This window comes from Mastigoproctus giganteus, chromosome 1 (assembly GCF_048544385.1).
Source record: "Mastigoproctus giganteus isolate SK-2022 chromosome 1, ASM4854438v1, whole genome shotgun sequence".
Taxonomy (NCBI): Eukaryota; Metazoa; Arthropoda; class Arachnida; order Uropygi; family Thelyphonidae; genus Mastigoproctus; species Mastigoproctus giganteus.
Genome location: NC_143575.1, coordinates 224,531,149 through 224,553,702, shown reverse-complemented (window position 1 = coordinate 224,553,702; position 22,554 = coordinate 224,531,149). Strand labels below are relative to the sequence as shown.

Here is a 22,554-nt window from a genome sequence, read left to right as displayed (position 1 = left end):
TTTTGTCTGCGTGATTGGAAGTGTCTGACTAAACCCGAATCCTGTTTGAAATTCTACCCGTCAGCAGTCTGAATAACGAAGGGGTTACTACTGAGGATTCCAACCAACTCAACCCAGCGTTACCCCATCAAGCTGCTGATTGTACTGAAAAATACACAAAAGCGTTAAAGTACAAGGGGTTAAGAACAGATGGAAAGACATGTGTGGATTTTTCTGTTATAGTTTGACGTTACCTTTTACGCTAGAAAGATTAAGAATTCAGAAGTTTTATTCCACACATTACAACACCAACGTTATTCATTAAGAAGACTACCAAATTTCATTAGCTTCTAATAATTTCTCCATTGGTGTTTACGAAAGTCAGATTTACATTTTTCTTTAAACTGTTGAATTGTGTGCATCATCAGCGCTTGTCCAAAAGTAGGCTGCTATCTTACCCTGGAGGTCTCGGAAGTAGAATTGAAAAGTTCTAGTAATCATACCAGGACCACTCCTTTCCAGGATCATTAACCTTTCCAGAACCATTTCATATTTACAAATAAGAAAAGATATGCAGCCTTCTGGGCGATCAGCCAGGAGTTTGTTAGTTGTAAGAATACATCCCTCATTTGCAAATACATTGAAAGGTGCCTCATCACTTTATACGCATCTGAGCTATGGTTCTCAGCCCCACCAAGTATTGGAAAGAAATTTTTTCTGGCAATTGAATATTGGGTTCTGAGGTGGTTGAACAGGATCCTTGGTAATCAATTCACCATCTCTAGATCCATACTACATGCAAACATGAATATGACATCATGGAAAAATCAAAATTCTGGAAAAGAACTTCATTACTCTTGCCAAACTACTCGTCTGCCTTAAAGACATGTTCCCATCAAATATTGAATATTTCAACCAGCGGAAAATGACCCCAACAATGTATTGCATGGCAAGAAATACAGGAAGAATATCCTGGAAGACTTGCATCAAAGCATCTGTCTACAGTGAATCCTGACACGATAATGTCACTTCATCTACCAGTCCATCACATGCCATCTATGGACTCATACATCGAGGAAAACCTGCACTTGGAGACTTTGGCTGTCTTCATCTTGCAAACTGAATTCATATCGCAAACTGAATTTTCTTGAGTATAGATATTCTAACCGAAACTGTACTAATTGCAGTAGGCAAGTCATTGTCAAACACGTCCTTTTAATGTATACGTTTTTCTAATTATATTTTTATAAATGTAAATGCTTTTATAAAACAATGTACACCCTTCTAGCCAACCAGCTGTACAGCAGGTGAAATCACACTTACTAAACTGAATAATAATACTTTGAATACAAAGGTGGAGCTGATCGACAATTACATTCTTTCTGGTAAGGTACTCAGGAGTTACGGATGGCAAAACCCGGCGTCTGTAAAACCTGGCCACTGAACCCTTTGCTTGGCACATAGCCCATCATGTGAAAGATCCTTAAGCCAAAATTATCAACATGGAAGCTAGATTTTAAAACGGCAAAGAATGGCAGATATTCTCTACAGGTTTCACGATATTACTAGCACGCCAGTAGTGTACTGTAAGGCTGTGTTTATTTTATTGACTACATATTTTTCAACTACTACCTTTTTCTACTGAAATCTCACACAGTTAGTGTTAGAGATGATTTTTAAACACATCGATTCCGCTGTTAGTGTTGGATTAACGTTGTATGGAATAAAAGTATACTAACGATTCTATTTATGGCCTTTCCTACCGTTCATTCCTTCCAGAGCTAAGTTATCGGCGTCGTCTTCCGGATCGGGCCAATGCAGTTCGATACCGAGGTAGTAGAACCATCCTCCGACTATGGCACCCAGGTGAGGACCCACAACTCCAACCCACCAGTAGTTGTAATTTCGCCAGCTGAAAGATACAAAGCCAAAATTCAGATTCATACAAATGTAAATTTAGTCGAAAGCACGCTAGCAAATGAATAATTACACCTTCCTTATCTAGCCAAGGTTTAAAACTTAATTACAATAATATACACAGTGAGAGAATTGATCTACAGCAATATTTACAATTGTTATTTGATATTTACATAAATATAGGGAATTGGATAAATTGGACTTTAGACAGAAGATTTCAAGAAATACAAAGTGGACGTCACTGGTTCCTCGGATCAATTGAAAATACCCAGTTGGTTCTTTCTTGTCAGACATCCCCATAAAGATTTAAATCAGAGGACCAGATCTCTGACGCAGAGAAATATAGGTGTGAGACATCTTGTTATATATTGGCATATTAGAGACACGCTGTGGAAACCTGTAGTTCCTGCCAGATTACCCAAAATGCTGCATATGTTTTGTTTCTAGTTTGGCCCTGTGTGAAACGACACTTTTTTTTTTTTTTTTTTTTACTAGCCTGTCATTGATGAACGCCTGTATGTTGATTTATAGTGCTTCTTCGTGAAAGTCATCTGATCCTTTTTAATCATGGTTCAGTTGCAGCCCAGTCATTGCAAGATTTTTGACAAGGGGGAAGATCTATTTCCAGAGAGATTTTGGCTGATTTCTTATGCACTACGTGGACTTTCAGAAGTAACATTTAGGTCATTTACCTAGCAGCTAAAGTGGGGCTGTGAGGGGAGAAATGGTTCTAAAAGTGCAACAAAGTGGATATCTGACATCACCCCACCCTGGATAAGCAGAGAATCTCACTCAGATTCAACATGCCGAGGCCTCCTGAAATTGGTCGATGAGTTTGGGCCACAGATGGATAGTGAACAGTCGCCAGACCAGTGGCAAACGCATACCCCGACGATGATCATGGTGAATGTAGGATGTCCCGCCTAGTGCGAGAAGATAGACGGGAAATGGTAGAAGGTTAACGAAGGGACGAACAGCGGTGTTTCCGAGACCATGATCCAACGAACCCTCTTCTGTGTGGGAATCCCGAAGTAGGCGACCTCTCAAGGTAGGCGTGCTTACGGCCATCCATCATCAATGACGCTTACAGTTCGTATCTCACAGGACCATTGACGACTGGAATAAAGTTGCCATTTCTCATGAATCATGTTTGATTCATCGGAAATGGCAAGTGGACGGAGAGCACGGCGTCAAAACTGCTGAGAAGAATCACTCGTGGTCCAAGAAAAATAGGCCGTGTTTTGGTATGGGGGAATGTTTTCCTGGGAATCGCTTGGAGCCCTCAACCCTCTAGTCTGCATGCTGAATACTGTTTGTCCGTTGCCGGTATTGTTGGAGAGTAGCTCCCTGAACACGGAAATAACTTTCAGGTGCTGCCTTAGCCGTAGATTCGCCGGATATGAATCCTACAGAAAATCTTGGGGATTACGGGATCGACAGATCCAGCGTTTGGATCCTCCACTTCAGACTATCGCAGATCTATGGGACGCAGTCCTGGCGCTTTTGTACAACGTATCTCCTGCAAAGTTCAGAGACCTTATAGAATCCATGTCTCGCCGTGTGGTAGCGGTACTGGTGTGGCAGGAGGACATACCCACTATTATGTAAGTGCTCATATTGTTTTGAGTGGATAGCGTATATATCCAGTTAAAAATAAGTTTAATGTCTTCACTCTAGAATTTATCAGTAGTGAAGTTCGTTCACGAAATTTTTTTTTTTTTTTTTTTTTTGGAGAAGTAAGGCGGCTGGCTGCCAGCACGAAATGGTAAATTGATAAACAGTCAACTTCTTGCATAGCCCACCTGCCGGCTAGATGGCGATCAACTCACAGGCACAGGTTTACCGTTGTTGTATTGTTAAATCTCTGCTGTTGAAGTGTTTTTTTTTTTTGTTTTGTTTCTTTTTTCCCTCAGTTATCCTTGGATATCTGAGAAACTTGCATATCCAGGAAAAAAACACAGGCGGTTAAAATTAATATTAGCATAGGCACGTGATGCAAGAAAGCAAGCTTATATAGCATCATTAAAAAAAAAACAACAAAAAACTTCAATTTCACCCATCCACTGGCTCCAAATGTTTGTCCAGTTCTGCCTTGAATCTATTGAAGCTATCAAATTCTACAACGACAGATGCAAGTTTGCTCCAGCTATCAACCAACCGCTGGATAAAGGAAAACTTTCGCACATCTATCCTACAATTGTCTTTCCTCAATTTGAAACTGTGCCCCCTCAGGTCCTCAGTTAGTCTGAGCAAGAGGAAGAATCCCATCAGCATTGAGCATGCTCAAACCATTCAAGACGTTATACACCTAAATCAGATCACCACGGAAGTGTATCGTCTCCAGATGCTGCAATTTGCAGAACTTAAGTCTTTCTTCGTAAGAACAACCATCTATTCCATTCACTAATCTTGTTGCCCTTCTCTGTAATCGTTGCAGCAGCTCTACGTCCTTCTTAAAATGATGAGGGCTCCAGACCTGTATACAGCACTCAAGGTGTGGCCCGACCATTGCCTTATACAAGAGGATAATCACCTCCTTATCCCTGCAAGAAAAATCCCTGTATATCATTGACAAGACACCATGAGCTACTCTTGCAGGCCGTCTGCACTGCTCAGAAAACTTCATATCTGCCTGCACAATTACCCCAGGTCCTTTTCATTCTCTACCACTTTCAGTGTAGTACCACACAGTTGATGCGATACTCTGAGATTACTGCTCTACATTTGTCAATGTTAAACTTCATTTGCCACCGCTCAGCCTATCTGTTCAACTTTTCTAGATCCTATTGCAGCAGCGTACTTTCGTTAGTGTCATTAACAACCCTGCCAACCTTCGTATCATCTGCAAACTTGAACATTAAACTTGATATGCCATCATCGATATCATTAATAAATACAGAAAACAACAAAGGACCCAACACTGAACCCTGGGGGACTGCAATTATAACATAGTCCACGAAGAGCAGTGTCCATTGATTACCACCACTCTCTGTCTTCTCCCACTCAACCATCCCTTTATCCATAGCAGCAATTTGCCTCCAATGCCACACTGCTCCAATTTGTGCAGCAGTCTTCCACGTGCAACAGTATCAAAATCCTTTCTAAGATCCAAGTATATAATATCAAAGTTATTCCCTGCATCCAGTTCTTTTGTGACTGCATCATAGTATCCAATCAAATTGGTCAGGCAAGACTTCCCCTTAACAAAACCATGCTGTGTCCAAGCTATAACTTAAGTCTTGTCTAGTTGATCCTGAAGTGCCTCTTTAACCAGTGTCTCCATTAATTTCCCTGGAACAGAAGTTAAACTAACAAGTCAGTAATTACCTGTGTCTCCCTTCGATCGTCCTTTGTGGATTGGGGTCACATTTGCGCACCTCCAGTCGGTGAGTACCTCCCCTGAGTGCAAGGAAGCTCTCATAATTATGGCTAAGGGTTTGTTTGCTTACTTCCTTTGCTGCGTCCTTTAATATAACTGGATAGATTCCATCCACCCCAGGTGCCTTTTTTATGTTTATCATCAACAATTTCTCCACTTTGCTCTCAGTTATTACAAGATTATCTAGCTCACTGCCAGAGTTTAATTCAACTCTGGCATTCCCTCCCTGAATAACTCCTCATGAGTGAATGTAGATGCAAAATACTCAGTTTGTTCGCTACCTGAGTAGGATCATCAACAGTTGAACCATCGACATCCAGTGGACCAATCTGATTCATCCGCTTCTTTCTAGAGTTTAGAAAAGTAAAGAACTCTCTGCATCCTTTGCCTGCCTAATCTCCTTTTTGACTTGGTTACAGACCACCTTATATCTATCATAGGCTTCCGTGTCACCCATTAATTTATATGTATCCCATGCATTTTTATTCTCTGCCCCATCTTTCGTTAGTTCATCTGACATCCATTTAGGCTTAAACCTTAAACAATATTTCTTGGTTGATATGAAAAGCCTAGTAGCTTCCAATATTAATTATTGGAATGCTTCCGAATATTGAATTTGCTGTTGGTAACATCATCAGTTGGTCCCACCGTATACAATTTAAACACGGTCTCAGACCTCCGTAGTCGCCTTTACGAAAGCAAAATCCCTTTCCTTACCCCTGATGGTAGTTACCTCTTTGAGTAAATCCCACTTCATCACACTGATCACTGCCACCTAGTGATTCCTTTATCTGCAGATTCTTAATGAATGAAGAATCATTACTGATAATCAAATCAAGAGTATTACTCCCTCTAGTTGCCTTCCGAACATGCTGATGTAGAAAACAATCATTCAATAAATCCACAAAAGCCTTGCTAGTGCATGACGACCAACCTACAAATTCTACAGTGAATATCTTGGAAATTAAAATCCCCCATTATAAGACTCTCTGATTTACTGGCCCACTATTTCCCTGTACAGTTGTTTATTGTACTCATCAGGCCTATAACACACTCCTACTCTCAAATTTGATTTCCCAGTGATTATGTCACACCAAACTGACTCGACACTGCACTGTCCAGCCATGTCGACTGGCTGTACTTCTTTGAATTTTGTGTTTCTTAACTAATAAGCATACCATTCCTCCCTTCCTGTATACATTGTACTCCCCAAATTCTAGTTCTGCATTCCTTATATCTGTGTGACACCACGTCTCTGATGTCCCAACAACATCTGCCCTTGATGTCTTGACCAGCAGTTCAAGCTCATCAAATTTATTAACTACACTCCTAGCATTGGTGTACACATGCACCTGTTCCTAATCTTAGCTATCCTAACACAGCCGATGTGTTTACTTGTACCGCAATGACTCCCAGCAGTCTCTGAAATCCCCTGCATCTTGTTTTCCAGGCTTTTGCTCATTCCAATAGAAGCAGTGCAAGAATCATTTTCACCTCTGCCAGTGGCTACTTTTAACCTTTTTAGTTTGTGTATCCCCCAAGCTATCAATTTTCCGACCCACCTAACATTGCCCCGATAGCATCAGCAAACATTCTTGCACCCTTTTTATTTACGTGCACCCCATCCCTGTAGAAGCAGTCTCTCCTGTCAACAAGCACAGAGCAGGCTGAGAAAAATTCTACTCATTGGGCCTTACACAATCTCCAGGGCCGAATTGATCGGCAAAGCTCTCATCATATACTCCCTCCTATCGTGTCTGGGCAGAATTGCAGACACTTTCAAATTCAACCCCAATTCACGACTTTTTTTCAACAGTAACCTGTACTTGTTAAGTAATTCTGCCGGTCTCCTACTCTTGATATCATTAGTGCCAACGTGTACAACAATATCACCCTTTGTGCCTTTAAAGGATGATATCCGCTCTACAACGTCATCAACCTTTGCCCCCTGGCAGACACACGCTGGTCCTGTTCCACCTATCCTTTTTTGCACAATATGTTCTCCGTTTCCCTGACAATAGAGTCACCGACAACTAGTAGTTCCTCTGGGACCAGCGCATTCTGCCTTGGGGGTTGCCGCGGTGTTGCGTGATGTTCAAATACAAGCTCTGGCGTTGATGTGGGCAGCTGAGAGCTTGATGGGCCCCTCAATTTAGATAATTCGAGGGCATCAACCCTTCAAGTGTATTACTCTTGAATATAAGGGATATCCTAATCAGGTTGAATTATAGCCCAATAGGGTTCTTGGATTGATACCACTTTGTTTTCTTCAGATCTTTGTTTAATCTCGTCTGCTAGCAATTTTGAACGTTGGCCATTTATTTGTAATATCCTCATTTGAGTATTGTTTGCATTAAAATTTGCATAAAATCATCTGACACATGATTTTTTTAAAAGTTACAGCTGTCAGTTACAAGCTCCGCAAAAACGATAAGTGTTTGCCTTTTATTTACATGATTGTTGTTTTATATTGTACTTAATACGTAGTCATATAGTTATAGTTACGCTGGTTATTTTTTATTTTAATTTAGATAAAGAGTTTTTGTGGATTTTACTTACGATAGGTAAAACCGTTATTTTTGTTCGATTTTTGTAGCCATTGTTTTTGTATATAGGGAATTCAAAGTTTTTGTAGGGAATTCAAAGTTTTTAATTGAGGTAGCTCTAACGCATAATTATATAGTAATACGCTTCACTGTTTCTATTTCATAGTTTCTATTCAAATACTACTGACATTTAATTTATTGATTTAATTAATTTAAACTACCATGCCCCGAACTAGAGCAGCAAAGCAACGGGCACAAAGTGGCAGGAGTGTTGTGACTCGGGGGAGAACTGAGGGGGGCGATTCTCCAACGCGTCACAGCCTAAAAAAAAATGTGCAACTTGTGAAATGTTTGCCGAACTCTCTGGAACGGAACATGATATTGCCATGGGGGACGTCTTTGTGTGTGCGCGATGTAAGGAGTGTAAGGAAATCAGGCGACAGCTCAGCGTTGTTATGGGCCTATATGAGAGTTTGAAGGACAGGGTGGATGCCCTCGAAGGAAATAAATTGAGGGGCCCATCAAGCTCTCAGCTGCCCACATCAACGCCAGAGCTTGCACTTGGTCATCGCGCAACACAGCGGCAAACCCCAAGGCAGAATGCGCTGGTCCCACAGGAACTATTAGTTGTTGGTGACTCTATTGTCAGGGAAACGGGGAACATGCTATGTAAAAAGGATAGGTGGAACAGGACCAGGGTATGTCTGCCAGGGGCAAAGGTTGATGACGTTGTAGAGCGGATATCATCTTTCAAGGGCACAAAAGGTGATATAGTTGTACACGTTGGCACTAATGATATTAAGAGTAGGAGACCGGCAGAATTACTCAACAAGTACAGGTCACTGTTGAAAAAAAGCCGAGAATTAGGGTTGCATTTGAAAGTGTCTGCAATTCTGCCCAGACACGATAGGAGGGAGTACATGATGAGAGCCTTGTCGATCAATTCGGCCCTGGAAGGATTGTGCAAGGCTCAAGGGGTAGAATTTTTTTCAGCCTGGACTGTACTTGTTAACAGGAGAGATTGCTTCTACAGGGATGGGATACACTTAAATAGAAAGGGTGCAAGAATATTTGCTGATGCTATCGAGGCAGTGTTAGGTGGGTCGGAAAACTGCTAGCTTGGGGGGATACAAAGACTAATAGTTTAACAGTAACCGCAGGCAGAGGTGAAGGTGATTCTTGCACAACTTCTATTAGAATAAGAAGCGACCTGGAGCGAGGGGTGTTGGGGGTTTCAGGGACGGATGGCAGGGACGGATGGCAGTCATCCTGGAATAGTTGGGTATATGGGATGTGTTAGGGTAACAAGGAATAGGCATAGGAGCATGTATGCTTGCATGTATACCAATGCTAGAAGTATAGTAAATAAATTTGATGAATTTGAAGTGTTGGTCAAGACATCAAAGGCGGATATTGTTGGGATAGCAGAGACGTGGTGTCACAAAGATATAAGGAATGCAGAACTGGAATTTGGGGAGTACAATGTGTACAGAAAGAACAGACAGGATAGAAAGGGAGGAGGTGTTATGCTGTTAATTAAGAAAAACATAAAATCAAAAGAAGTGCATCCAGTTGATATAGATGGACAGTGCACTGTTGAGTCAGTTTGGTGTGACATAAGCACTGCGAAAGCAAAAATAAGAGTAGGAGTGTGTTATAGGCCTAATGACTCGAATGAGTACAATGAACAATTGTACAGAGAAATAGAGTGGGCCAGTAAATCAGAATGTCTTATAATGGGGGATTTTAACTTCCCAGATATTGACTGGAACTTGTGGGTTGGTCACTCACACACTAGTCAGACTTTTGTGGATTTATTGGATGATTGTTTTCTGCAGCAGCATGTTCGAGAGGCAACCAGAGAAAGTAATACTCTTGATCTGGTTATCAGCAGTGATCATTCGTGTATTAAGAATTTGCAGATAAAGGAACCACTGGGTGGCAGTGACCGCAGTGTACTGATGTGGGATTTACTTAAAGATTTAATTACAATCGGGGGTAAAGGAAAGGGTTTTTGCTTCCGTAAAGGGGAGTACAGTGGTCTCAGACAGTTTTTAAATTCTGTACAGTGGGATCAACTGACGATGTTACAAACAGTAAATTCTAAGTGGGAAGCATTCAAGGAATTAATCGTGGAAGCTACTAGACTTTTCATACCGATGAAGAAATATTGTTCAAGGTTTAGGCCTAAATGGTTATCAAATGAAGTAATGAGACTCGTGACAGAGAAGAAAAATGCTTGGGATGCATATAAATTATCAGGCGACGCAGAAGCCTGTAGCAGATATAAGCTAGTCTGTAATCAGGTCACATAGGAGGTTCGGCAGGCGAAGGCGGATTACGAGAAATCTTTGGCAAAAGATGCTAAGAAAAACGGCAAGGATTTCTTTACTTATATAAACTCTAAAAGGAAGGGGATGAATCTGATTGGTCCACTTGACATCGATGGTTCGACTGTTGATGATCCTGCTCAGATAGCAAACAAACTGAATGAGTATTTTGCATCTACATTCACACGTGAGGAATTATTACAGTTTGAAAATGGAAGAAGGTTATCAAATTGTAGCAGTGTGCTTAATGATTTTGTAATAACTGAGAGCAAAGTGGAGGAGAAATTGTTGAAGTTAAACATAAGAAAGGCACCTGGGGTGGATGGGATCTATCCAGTTATATTAAAGGAGGCGGCAAAGCAACTAAGCAAACCCTTAGCCATAATTATGAGAGCATCCTTGGATTCAGGGGAGGTTCCCACGGACTGGAGATGTGCAAATGTATCCCCAATTCACAAAGGAGGTTCGAAGGGTGACACGAGTAATTACAGACCAGTTAGTTTAACTTCTGTTCCGAGTAAAATAATGGAGTCACTGGTTAAAGATGCATTGCAGGATCATCTAGACAAGACTGCAGCAATAATTCAGACACAGCATGGGTTTGTTAAGGGAAAGTCTTGTCTGACAAATTTGATTGGTTATTATGATGTGGTCACAAAGGAACTGGATGCAAAAAATAATTTTGATATCATATACTTGGATTTCAGGAAAGCTTTTGACACTGTTGTGCATGGAAGACTACTGTACAAATTGGAGCAGAATGGTATTAAGGGTAAGTTGCTACAATGGATAAAAGGATGGTTGAGTGGGAGAAGACAGAGGGTGGTAATCAATGGGTGCTGCTCTTCGTGGACTAATGTTATTAGTGGAGTCCCACAGGGTTCGGTGTTGGGTCCACTGTTGTTTTGTATATTTATCAATGATATTGATGAAGGTATATCAGGCTTAATGTCGAAGTTTGCAGATGACACGAAGGTTGGCAGGGTTGTTAATGACAGTAATGGCAGTGTGCTACTGCAACAGGATCTAGATAATTTGGGCAGATGGGCTAAGAAGTGGCAACTGAAGTTTAACCTTGACAAATGCAAAGTACTACATATGGGTAGAAGTAACCCCAGAGAAACGTACCAACTGTGTGGTACTACACTTAAGGTGGTAGAAAATGAAAAAGACCTGGGAGTAATTGTGCAGTCAGATATGAAGTTTTCTGAGCAATGTAGACAGGCTGCCAGGGCAGGTCATGGGGTTTTGTCAATGATATATAGGAATTTTGCTAGCAGGGAAAAGGAGGTGATTGTCCCTCTGTATAAGGCAATGGTCAGGCCACGCCTTGAGTACTGCGTACAGGTCTGGAGGCCTCATTTTAGGAAGGATGTAGATTTGCTTGAGCGTGTACAGAGAAGAGCAACACGATTGGTGAGGGGAATGAAGGGATCCTCTTACCAAGAGAGGCTTAAGTTCTGCAAATTGCAGTGGCTGGAGACTAGGCACCTGCGCGGTGATCTGATTGAGGTCTATAAGGCCTTGACTGGGTTGAGCACGCTGAATTCTGATGGGATCCTTCCACTTGTTCAGATTACGAACCTACGGGGACATAAGTTCAAATTAAGAAAGGATAGATGTAGAATAGATGTGCGGAAATTTGCCTTTAGCCAGCGGGTGGTTAATTTCTGGAACAAACTTCCATCTGTCGTTGTGGAAGTTGATAGGTTGAATAAATTTAAGGAGGAACTGGACAGGCATTTGGAGGGTATGGTGTGATTTTTTTATTTTTTTTTTATTAATTTTTTTTTTTTTGGTTGATGCTGCATAAGCTCCTACACTTGCTTTCTTGCATCAAGTGCCACTACTACTACATCCAACTCATCGTGACCTAGATTGACGGAATCAGCCATTCTAATCACATAATGTCCTAGCCTGTACTAGTTGGAGTGCTCGCAAATACTCAGGACATCGACATCTCTGACCAGGAGCTTCACTATTTTCGTTATTAACAAAAAACAACAAGCGGCCCCTAGCCAGAAACTGGCAAATCCGCTATTTACATACATAGATACAATATACAATGATACATACAATGATATATACATATAATCGTGTTAATTACAATATTATAAGTGTAATGAACATGTAACATGTTCACAACAAATCACATCACGCAACTAATCAAAAGTATTAATTGTGGTACAAGAATCACAAGACAGCAGTCTTTTAATGTCCTAGGAAGAACGAAAACCGCACCCACTGGAGGTAGAGGTATACCAATGGGTGTTAGCTAATCCTGTATCCACAGCTGCCCAAACTGGGGTACCAGCTTAAAAAAAAAAAAAGTAGATGGCAGGCGATATCAGTTTTAAGAAATATCGATAGACATTGCAGGTGTTGGGTTGGTTCCTTGTTGTTGATATGTTGATAAACTTGAGAAGAGTTGCTTTCTTTTGGTGAAAACAGCAGAATTGTTGCAGAGCTGAGAACGATTGAGAATTTTCAGTCAGCGCCACTTCATTTCCTTCAGAGAAGTTGCTGACAGCAGATTGTAGTGTAGATCTGTCGTCGTGGTACAGGCTGCAGCGATACAGAATGTGCGTCCAGGTTTCCTCAACACCACACAAGCAGAGATTGGTGTCAGACAAGCCAAATTGAAATAATTTGGAGTTGATGGAGCCGTGCCCAGTAAGTATATACGATGTTGTTAGGCTGGGAGAAAACCATTGGCGGACGTTTTTGTTGAGAGAGAAGGTAACTGCAGGAACAAAAGAGCGGGTGGCTTGACCAGTAGTACTGGAATCCCATCGTAATTGCCACACACTGATAAGTTCATTCCAGATTCTCCGTTTCTCGTCTTTGATGTTAGCAGTTAAAGTTGCACGAGATGCTGAGAATCTCGCCGGGAACTCCGTCCTTTAGACGATAGCATAGTCCTTTGAAGATGACACGCAGGTCTAGTGGTAAGACTCCAGCAAGGACCTGCAGAGCAGCAGAGGACACTATCGTGCAGGCCCGGAGCATAGCAAGCAGCATAATACGTTGAAGGGAGATGAGCTTGGAACGGAGTTTAACATTAACGGCTCTATGAAACCAGACTCCCGAAGCATATGTTGTTATTGGTACGAATACTGCTGTATAATATAGTAAGAAGAGTCTTCCTATTTAGTCCCCAGTCCAATTTGGAAATTCGGATAATTGCTGCAGTGAACTTCTTAATCTTCGAGGCGAGGTGATTAATATGAGAGGAGAAGGTTAACCTGTCATCTAAAATTACGCCAAGATATTCAGGAACAAAAGGGATTTGCTTTCCGTCTATCTTTATATTTGGAGGTCTTCTGTAATCTAACTTGCCCTTAAAAACCATCAGTTTTGTTTTGTGGCAGATATTCGCAGTTTATGTATACTTGACCACTTGATTAGCTCAGAAAGAGTTTGACTAGATCTATAAGCTACTTATAGAAAATAATTTAATATAACAATTAAGTTAATAAAACAGCTAAATATAATTAAAAACTTAACGTTCGCCGGAGCTGCAAAAAAAACTTGTAAAACACGTGGATTGGATACCCTTACCGATATTATTAGAAACAGGAAATAATTATTGTTTTATTTGCATTATTATAATTTAGCGGCCAAGTTCGCTTTTGTAATTGTGAAAAAGAAACCATTTATCACTGATGTTGACAAATGCTGTTTATTTATTGTACAAATCACAATTTATACATTCGTTTTCAGCTTTCCAAACATTACTATTGCGGCTTATACTCTGATGTTTACTACTGGCCAAAAAAAGCAAAGTGAGCAGCAACGAAGAACGAAAGGAGACCAGAAGACATCCTTCAAGGAGGGTGGATGCGAGTAAAGTTGGGCAGTATGTAATCAGCGATACTAGAATTACAGCAGCTTGTTTATCAGAAAAGCGTTCGTACCTTAGGGCAAGTAAGGCCCCTGCGGTTGGCGGCATATACCCAGTAATTTCTGAAAGAGGCGGCCAGATGATGCATTGAACCATTAAGATTAATGATAAAGGTATCAAGTGGACTCAGAGGGAGGTTTCTTTAGACTTGAAAAGTGCCAATGTATCCGCAATCAATGCTGCTACAAATAACCTGAGCTTGAAGGCGGTAATAACTCAAGGACAAAGCTTTGAAATCAGGCACCTTAGAGGGGGACCTGAATGAATGAAGGTACAATTTTCGTGGTTACAAATGATACTAGGAGACAAATTCAAATTACGGAGGAAGAGATTTAGAGTGGACTGCAGGAAGTTATCTTTGAGCCAACGATTTGTAAATAATTGGAATAAGTTCTCCTTGGGTAGTTGAAGATGACAGCTTAGGGAGATTCAATAGTCAGCTGGATCAGGACCTAACTAAGAAGTAGAACACCTAAGGGTTTTATTATTATTATTATTATTTTACTTCTCTGGTACAGAAAAGTCTATGGCTTCTTTGCATCACATGACAAATACTAACTAGTGATATCCAGAGAAACAGGTATAACAGTTGGCATTCTTACTATCGTGGTTTAAAAATAGAAAAGTGTATGTTTTTAGTGATTAAATTTAACTGTGGTGCTCAAACATAATGGAAACCGAGACAAGGAAGCAGCTAATAACTTTAAGAGAAATAAACTTAATGTCTTAAAAGCTTACTGACCTGAATGTAGGAGCTCCCCAACCAGCAATAGCTGTAAATGCCCTCGTCGCAAAATCCCTGGCAGGATTCAGTGGAGCCATACAGTTCAGACCAAAACACATAGCCAAGGCGCATATCATGAGGCCTAAAATCAAACCGTGTAGATGCTTGGGGATGTTGGTGTTGCGAGGATCAATAGTTGCTAGGGCGGTGAACATCAGCAGACCGGTCCCCACTATCTGAAAAACAAGCAGATTATGTACTCTAAAAATATTTTGCACATTTTCTATTAAAACTAAAATTATTCCCATTATTTCTACAAGCACGTCTAACAATATAATTGAAGTTCTCTACCAAGTATGTAAAAAGCTCAGTAGTCTTCCCAAATCAACGTTAATATCTACATAATGCAGCACAAAATTTACCAAAGATATAAGTCTACCTAAAGACCTCAATGTCTTTGATAAACCACCACTTCGTTGGTGCATGTTAAATCGTATTCTAAGCATAAATTATACGAGTATAATACTTGTGGAAATATTTACTTGATCTAAGAAACATGTTCCAATTGATACAAACTCCTTTGGATACGTCGCCCATATTAAAGCAGTTCCATTGGCTCCAACGATAGTTCGTTCTGGATCGAAGTGATCCAAAGCATCTAAAAGAAGGAAAAAAAAACCTTATTTTTGTTTTCTATTTAATAGAAATTATTTTATTAACTAAATGTAAACAAATGAGCAATATGCTGTCAGTCCAATGGTTATAAAATGTTTTCTAAATAGATCGAAATAACTCACCCAGATACGTCACAAACAGGACAGCAGAAGCAACAAATGCCCCAAGATGTTGTGCAAGGATGAAGAATGGAACTTTGATCCAGGGCGTCTTACCTAACGTTGCCAAAGCTAGAGTAACAGCTGGATTGATGTGACCACCTGGCGAAAAAATAAACGAGTTGAAATTATAGTTCGCTTCTGTTTTAGTCAGAAAAATCTTGCAACAGAAGCAACTCACGCAAGTACATTATTTCACTGCATTTCTTAGAAGCGTTGTGATTCTGTTTACTTTTTTTAAGACTTATCTCGATTAATGAAGCCAAGAATGTTACAAAGAGACAGAGCACGACGAAGTTCATCGCGTCAATGAACTTTAAACGTGGGTGAAAGCCGTGTTCATACTAAATTGAATTTATTGGCCGACAGCCACAGTCTCTAGCCGGTTGGTAAACAGTCTAGTCTTGCTGTAAAAAGCAAGAGATTCTCATTGAAGAAAGTCTCTTCAACAACACGTTTACTATCCTTCTTTATGTAAAATACTAAGAAATTTAGATATGAAGTGTTCATCAAGAACTAAGGGAACAATAGTTAGCCTACAGAATTATTAAAATAAATTTATATACTAAAATTAACGCAATTTAAGTTTTGTTTTATGCAACTTACTCTCGAGTTTTTCAATCGTATTAGTTAATGAATGGAAATTTAAGCACCTCTCTTTTTAAATGTAAAATCTATTAGAAATGATTGAAGCGCGAGTGATCAGCGCCATTGAAATGTCTGTTTTAATTTATTTTTAAAGTTTAAATGCTTTCCAATATGATTGAAGCTTCTTGTGGAATACAGCGAATGCATATTAATTAAAGTCGCTGAACCTATATAGTTCCATATACCTTTGGTCATACTTGTGGGAGCACAATTACTTGTGAGTTCGCTTGTGTGAGATCACAATGCAAATAGGCGGTAAAGCATGTCCTGGGAATGTGGGTAATTAATTCTATGATGGTGTCCTTATTTGGTAACTCGTGTCTTGAAATATTGCTCCACAATATATTCTGTTTTAGGGTTAACACGAGGATTTACTCAGGAAGGTATGGCGTTACTGTACAAGTGAGTTATACACACGGTGTGTGCTGTCATCTGTTAACTGTCCGATATATACATCAACCAATTTACCACGTATATGTTGTACCCGCAAGAGGCTTTCATATAATATCATATAAAAAAAATAAAGTTCACATACGAGCCAATAAAGAAAGTTGTTTATAGAATACAAATATAAAGACTACAATATCAATTAATTTTAATTGTCAAAATTAAGTTATTAAAACGAATCCAGCACAATTATAGAAATCTTACCCGTAAGACCACCAGCGGTAGCAACCCCAAGAATGACACCAACGCCCCAAGCAAAAGTGACTGAAAACACATCAGCAACCCCTTTGCCTTCCAATATTGTCTGCGCGAAGGCTGCATCACCAAATATCTGAAAATAAAATAAAATGCTTAAGACAACAATAAAAAGATCCCAATGTGCAAAACACGGCTAAAAAACTTCGATAATAAACTTAGTCATTGAATTGAGCTGACAAGATAGAAATTAAACCTACGATTATTAATATATTCTCGATAACAGCTTAAATAGCAAAATACAGTATACTGTGGAGTTATATTTAGCAAACCCACGCTCTTCAAAAGAAGCTATAATCTGCCAAGTCAGCAAGCAAGTCGACTACTGTGTACTATATTATCAAAATTATTTTTGTCCCAAGTTGACGTAAAATAATCACGCGAGATCCACGAATACGTGATCTATGATGATAAAGGTATCGCACGATGGAAAACATTTTATCAATTGAGTTAATAGTTGTCATGGTTACTGGCCCTTTTGGCAAATTGAGAAGTGAAGCTTATCCTTTAAAAAGGATGGCATATTGGAGTAGGGAAATAATATACAATTATTCTATTAATGCACAGTCGGATAAAGAATCAGCTATAAATAAGCTGCATGAATCTGTCACTCACTGTTTAAATAGCTAATTACGAATATTTAATCGATTAATATGAAAGAAATGACCTAATATCCGATGAAACATTCAATAAGTCTTGGAAGAGGCTGCAAAGTTTCGTATTTTAATTAAATGCCAAATTATCCTTTTGGCAATGCCATTTTAAAGTATTACATAACATGGCAACTCGTTATGAAGGAAATTGTGGCTCAATTCAAAGCCATAATATAATTTAAAGCTCAGCATCTGCTCAGAAGACAAATTTTAGAATTCAAAAGAAAATTGGTGGTTATGGAATAAACAGGGTAGATATTCGTTGATGTGATATTTTATGCGCTTTGATAATGTGTATTTTAAATAGAACTCTAATTATATATATTAATTATGTTTTAGGCTTTTAAATAATTTAATTTGTCTTGATGTTTCATTATGAATGAAAAATCAGGCCCCCCAATTATTTTTCTTAAGTTAGATTATTTTAAAAAATATTTATAGTATAGTAGTAATAAGAAGTATTATTCATATAATAAATCATTCTTACCACTTAAATATCCTAATGAAGAAATGTATTTTCCTTTAGAATTTTTATTTTTATTTTTTTATCCTATAAGCCTATTTTATCCAGATAGCAATAATTGTACCTGTCACAACTATGGTTTCGGGAATTGACACAAGATGGCGCAAGAAACAGTATACATTTTGCTGCTACTGTAGCGTCTTAGTACAGTAATTCTATACTAGCCTCCGTTTCTTGATGCTCCCGGAGGGTAAACAAAGGTCAGAGTATATTGATCGAGAATATACCGAATCGACCCGTGAAGTAAGGAATTATGGGATATCTGGCATTTAAAAGAAGTTAGAAATCTGCAATTGGGTTGATTTTTTTGTAATTAACCTACGGCAAATCAGTTTATGGTGCCTAAGTTTCTGTGTTCTAAGGCTAGTTTGGAGAATGAACACCAGTTGCAGTGTGCGTGAGGATGTAATACATGATTCAAAGCTCCAATAAAAAAAAAAAAATGTTCAGACGTAGATAAGCCAGTGTTCAGCTCATCTCGAATTATGAAACTTCAAGAAGTTGGTTGTTGCAGCAATGTCTCTAACTCTTTACATTAAACTAAAAATAGTTGCTTATAGTTAACATGTAATATTCATCTTGAAGATGCACAACAGGGGGGGGGGTTGGCTTTTTAAAAGAATTTTGGAGCAAATGTTGGCTGAGGGCCAGAAAAAAAAAAATTAGCAACTTCGGTCAACGACCCGCGAGCCACTTCAGGCTAAGTGATAATAACATTATCACTAATAATAGGTTAGGTCAGACTATTCCCTTTAGCCAAATCAGGGTCATTTCGGATATTGAACCCCTTTAAGCAACGATGACTGACGCAAAAATGATGGCCCTAATACGGCCCTCAGTAATGGCCAATTATGTGCACCACCTTTCACATAATTGGCCATTACTGAGAGCCGTATTAGGGCCATCATTTTCGACAAATTGGCTACATACACTAAATCAATTACAACTCATTTTTACATCAGGTGGTTTGTTACGCCTGTGTAGTTTTATTTTAAAAATTCTAATTACTTTGTTCAGATTTTGTTCCCGATAATTTGTCTATTTAGTTGCATCGTTATTTTTAATCAGTTTACTTCCTTAACTTTTTTTACCGCTATTTAATATTTACATTGATAAGGTTTCGAAATGGTTCCTTTCATTTAGTCATTGATATTAGAGCCGTTAAGCTAATTCTTGGTCAACTTAAAAAAAAATGAAGCGTGGGTAATTACATCACTTCCCGTTTATGTAATTAAGGACCAACTTCGATGAGTGTTCTTAAAAAAACAAATTAGCGAAGTTGGATACTAAACTGGGATTTACATATGGTAGACATTTTATCCGATACCGAATGGCTAACCAGATATGACTATTTGAACTTTAAAAAATGGTTATTGAGTTTAGGAAAAAGCAAAAACAGACTAGTAAAAAGTATTCACTTTTGCTTATAACTTTTTTTTATTATCATTACCCACTCAAAACTCTTCATTTAAGCACTAAAGTTCTTTCTTTCAGCCACTGATTTTTCCAGTCTACTCTGAGAATAACAGAGCTTCTGTATGCAAAACAAACTTGGAAGACAAATTCTCGTATTACGTCAACTAATTTACATTCCATCTTATTCTCAATGCGACGAAAGGTCAGTCGCAAGGTTAATCGCAAAGACCCGGGTCAAGCCTGCGATGGACGAGATATTAAATTTAATTTCTATAATATTATCGAATAATAAACTGCGCATTGGAGAAGTTCTGATTGAGCTATTTTATAAATACCGCATTATAATTGCATCAGGTGAAAAGAACAGAACCTCGTTTCAGTTAAAGTCAGATAGCGCCATCTGTAGCGTAGGCGCTGCTCTAACAAAAAGCAAAGCAGACAGTGGATATCGGATGAAACTTGGCGTGGAACAGTTTGTCGCAACCTGCACGGTTTCGCAGAAAAATCTGTGGCTCTCAGCGTGTCTACGATGGATTTTTCTCACAGCCTGCAAATCTGTTGCCAAACCTTTCATCTGGTTTCTGCCAAATTCCAGTCATGTGATTTTGCGTTACACAATTAATGGTCGGTCAGAAAGCACTAAATGCTCGTACACTTGTTTTATTTATTAATTTTAATTATTCTTTATTTTTTCATTCGATGGTCAAACGTCACGAGATGACATTGAAGTGTCATTTGGCTGGCAAGGAACATTCCATCTGTCGACTAGCATCTGATATTTGGTTTCAGATTCCTGACTGAGTCCCGATTTTTCCCCCCAGAAAATTCCTAAAGTAGTAATCGAATTTTAGGTGCTTCTAAATTGGCTCACCCATCTTCGGTCGTTCGAGATTTGGGTGCATTCAAGATTCCCCTAACTCACTTTAAACCTCTATTAAGGATGATTGAAGTTCGCCATTTTCAGTAGGCGGTTTAGATTAAGGGACTGGACATTGAAGGTCAGACGTAGTCAGCGCTGAGCTCCTCTTTCATCACACTTTATTGTCACTGGCGACAAATTCTGACTCTGTCGCCACAGACTCCTCCCGAGTAGGGAGTATATTAAAAAGAATATTTCAATAATTGAAAAGAACTCTAAGAGGCCGATAAACTATTGACCTCTCGGAGTTTTCGTCTCGGTTACATCGCATATTTGTAGAATATACGTTCGGTTCCACCCCCACCACGATAGAAGAGCTGCTAATCATTAAGTAGCAACTGTTACTGGGTGTTTTTCATAGGTGAAATTAAAGGGAGTTTTTGTTTTAGACAAAAAAGAACCAGCTTTGTGCGTGCTGTTTAAGAGGAGAAATCAGTTCTGCAAGAACGTATTCGGATTTCGTCATCCGAAATAATTTAATAATCAATCTCTTTAATCAAATTAGTATAAATATGGATTAAATTAACTTATCCGCTCGTTAGATTGTATAAATATTTAGATCTGGCTCTTTTTCGTTTGTTCCTCATATTTTTCTCTGCAGCTTCCGTTATTGATTAAAATCTTGCGACACCAGATTCACTGCGGAAGAGAACAGCTAAACAAGTCACTTAGAATGATCGCGCATGTAGAAATTTGTAAACGTTTTTGAGTTAATCTAAACAGAAGAGTATGCCGCTGGCACAGGGAGAAAAAAACGGAAAGAGAACGAAAGAAAAAGCCCAAAAACTGTTTTCTCACAGCTTTTATACTCTGGGTGCCACAGGGAGAAAGATGCAGTTCGCTGTAGGAAACGTGTGCAAACGCGACTGGTCCCGTGTTTGCTTCGCATGGCAGGACATGCACACCTTTTGACATTCTCATAATCGTCAAGGCCGTCCTTGAACAAGAAAGGGACCATCCTAGAGACAGAAAAGGATATTTTAAGAAATGACACGCGGTGTTGTTCTGGCACTCCATCAGGCTGGCAGTACTCCCACACATCTCATGCTGCTCCCTGGGAATTATATATACAGGTCGCTAGAGAAGGAAGGCACAGGTGTTGGGGGGATATGGGTCAACACGCTGCGTTTACTGAGCATGTTTACACATCTGGCTGGCGAAAGGGCAGTTGAAGTTCGATTATTTTGGGTATTCCTCGTAGATGGCCGGAGTGGTGCATGGAAGTCTTAGTGGCAAACCAGACCCCCGCTTGGAAGAAGAAATCCATGCTAATATTTAGCTTCTATCTCTAAATACTCTGCTGAGATCTTGACACTGATGAATTTGGTTCACACCACAGGCAAGGAATCAATGTGTAGCATCTATTACCAAGAAGAGTGCGGTCTTTCATCATCCGATGAGCCAGCCATCTTTCTTTTTTGGAAGCTTCACATGGTTCAAGAAATGTTCGGATTTGTTGGTTTTCCCTTATTTCGGCAATGTCTTCTACCAAGTGCCATGAATTACCTGTTTTGAGGATGTAACAAACAGCACATTAAATACTTCTCTCCATTTAGACGGTGTAACAGGCTGGATTGATTCTAACTGTAAAAGGTCTTGGAAAAGGTCCTAATCAAGTTCATTGTAGATGTCTACACTTACAATTTTGAGTTTTTTTCCCGTATAAATTAGTTTTTGACGGTTACTTATGTCGGGACTGTATAATGGGCAAAATAATATTCCCTACTTGAAATTTCACTGAAGAGTTTGTGGATTCAATCAACGTGGGAACAATATGACTTAATGTAGAAGAATTATTCCCTAAACCAGGTATCTTTGCTTCGTATCCTAGCCTGTAATTTTACCATACAGAATCCACATTGAGACAAACTTCAAATACTGATTTGATGACTTAAAGAAGTTGCGTTAAGTTAAGTTAAATAACATTTAAGCTTTATAAATAGCCCAGAATCTAATTATGGGTAGTTTTTAGTCAGGAACTAGTAATAATCGCCACTTAGAAGACTAATAGATAAAGATTTGTAGTTATTTCTTCTTAGTGAAGTAAACTAATAAAATAATTGATTTTTTTGTTTAAGATT

General features: G+C 39.2%; 1 protein-coding gene across 5 annotated transcripts in view; it reads right to left on the bottom strand.

Moving 5' to 3' along the window:
* LOC150091550 (aquaporin-9-like) overlaps nt 1-22,554 on the bottom strand; it is a 53,166-nt gene that overhangs the window by 12,196 nt on the left and 18,416 nt on the right. For 3 of the 5 annotated variants that reach the window (XM_090376168.1, XM_090376161.1, XM_090376175.1), the window contains exons 2-6: nt 16,912-17,038; nt 15,577-15,714; nt 15,322-15,437; nt 14,798-15,015; nt 1,743-1,891 (exon numbers count right to left, since the gene is read on the bottom strand). In XM_090376168.1, coding sequence (XP_090232294.1) covers nt 1,743-1,891; nt 14,798-15,015; nt 15,322-15,437; nt 15,577-15,714; nt 16,912-17,038 — 748 coding nt within the window. Of the gene's footprint in view, nt 1-1,718; nt 1,892-14,797; nt 15,016-15,321; nt 15,438-15,576; nt 15,715-16,911; nt 17,039-22,554 lie in introns of all 5 variants that reach the window. The other 2 variants (XR_016547107.1, XM_090376181.1) reach the window with 1 other exon arrangement.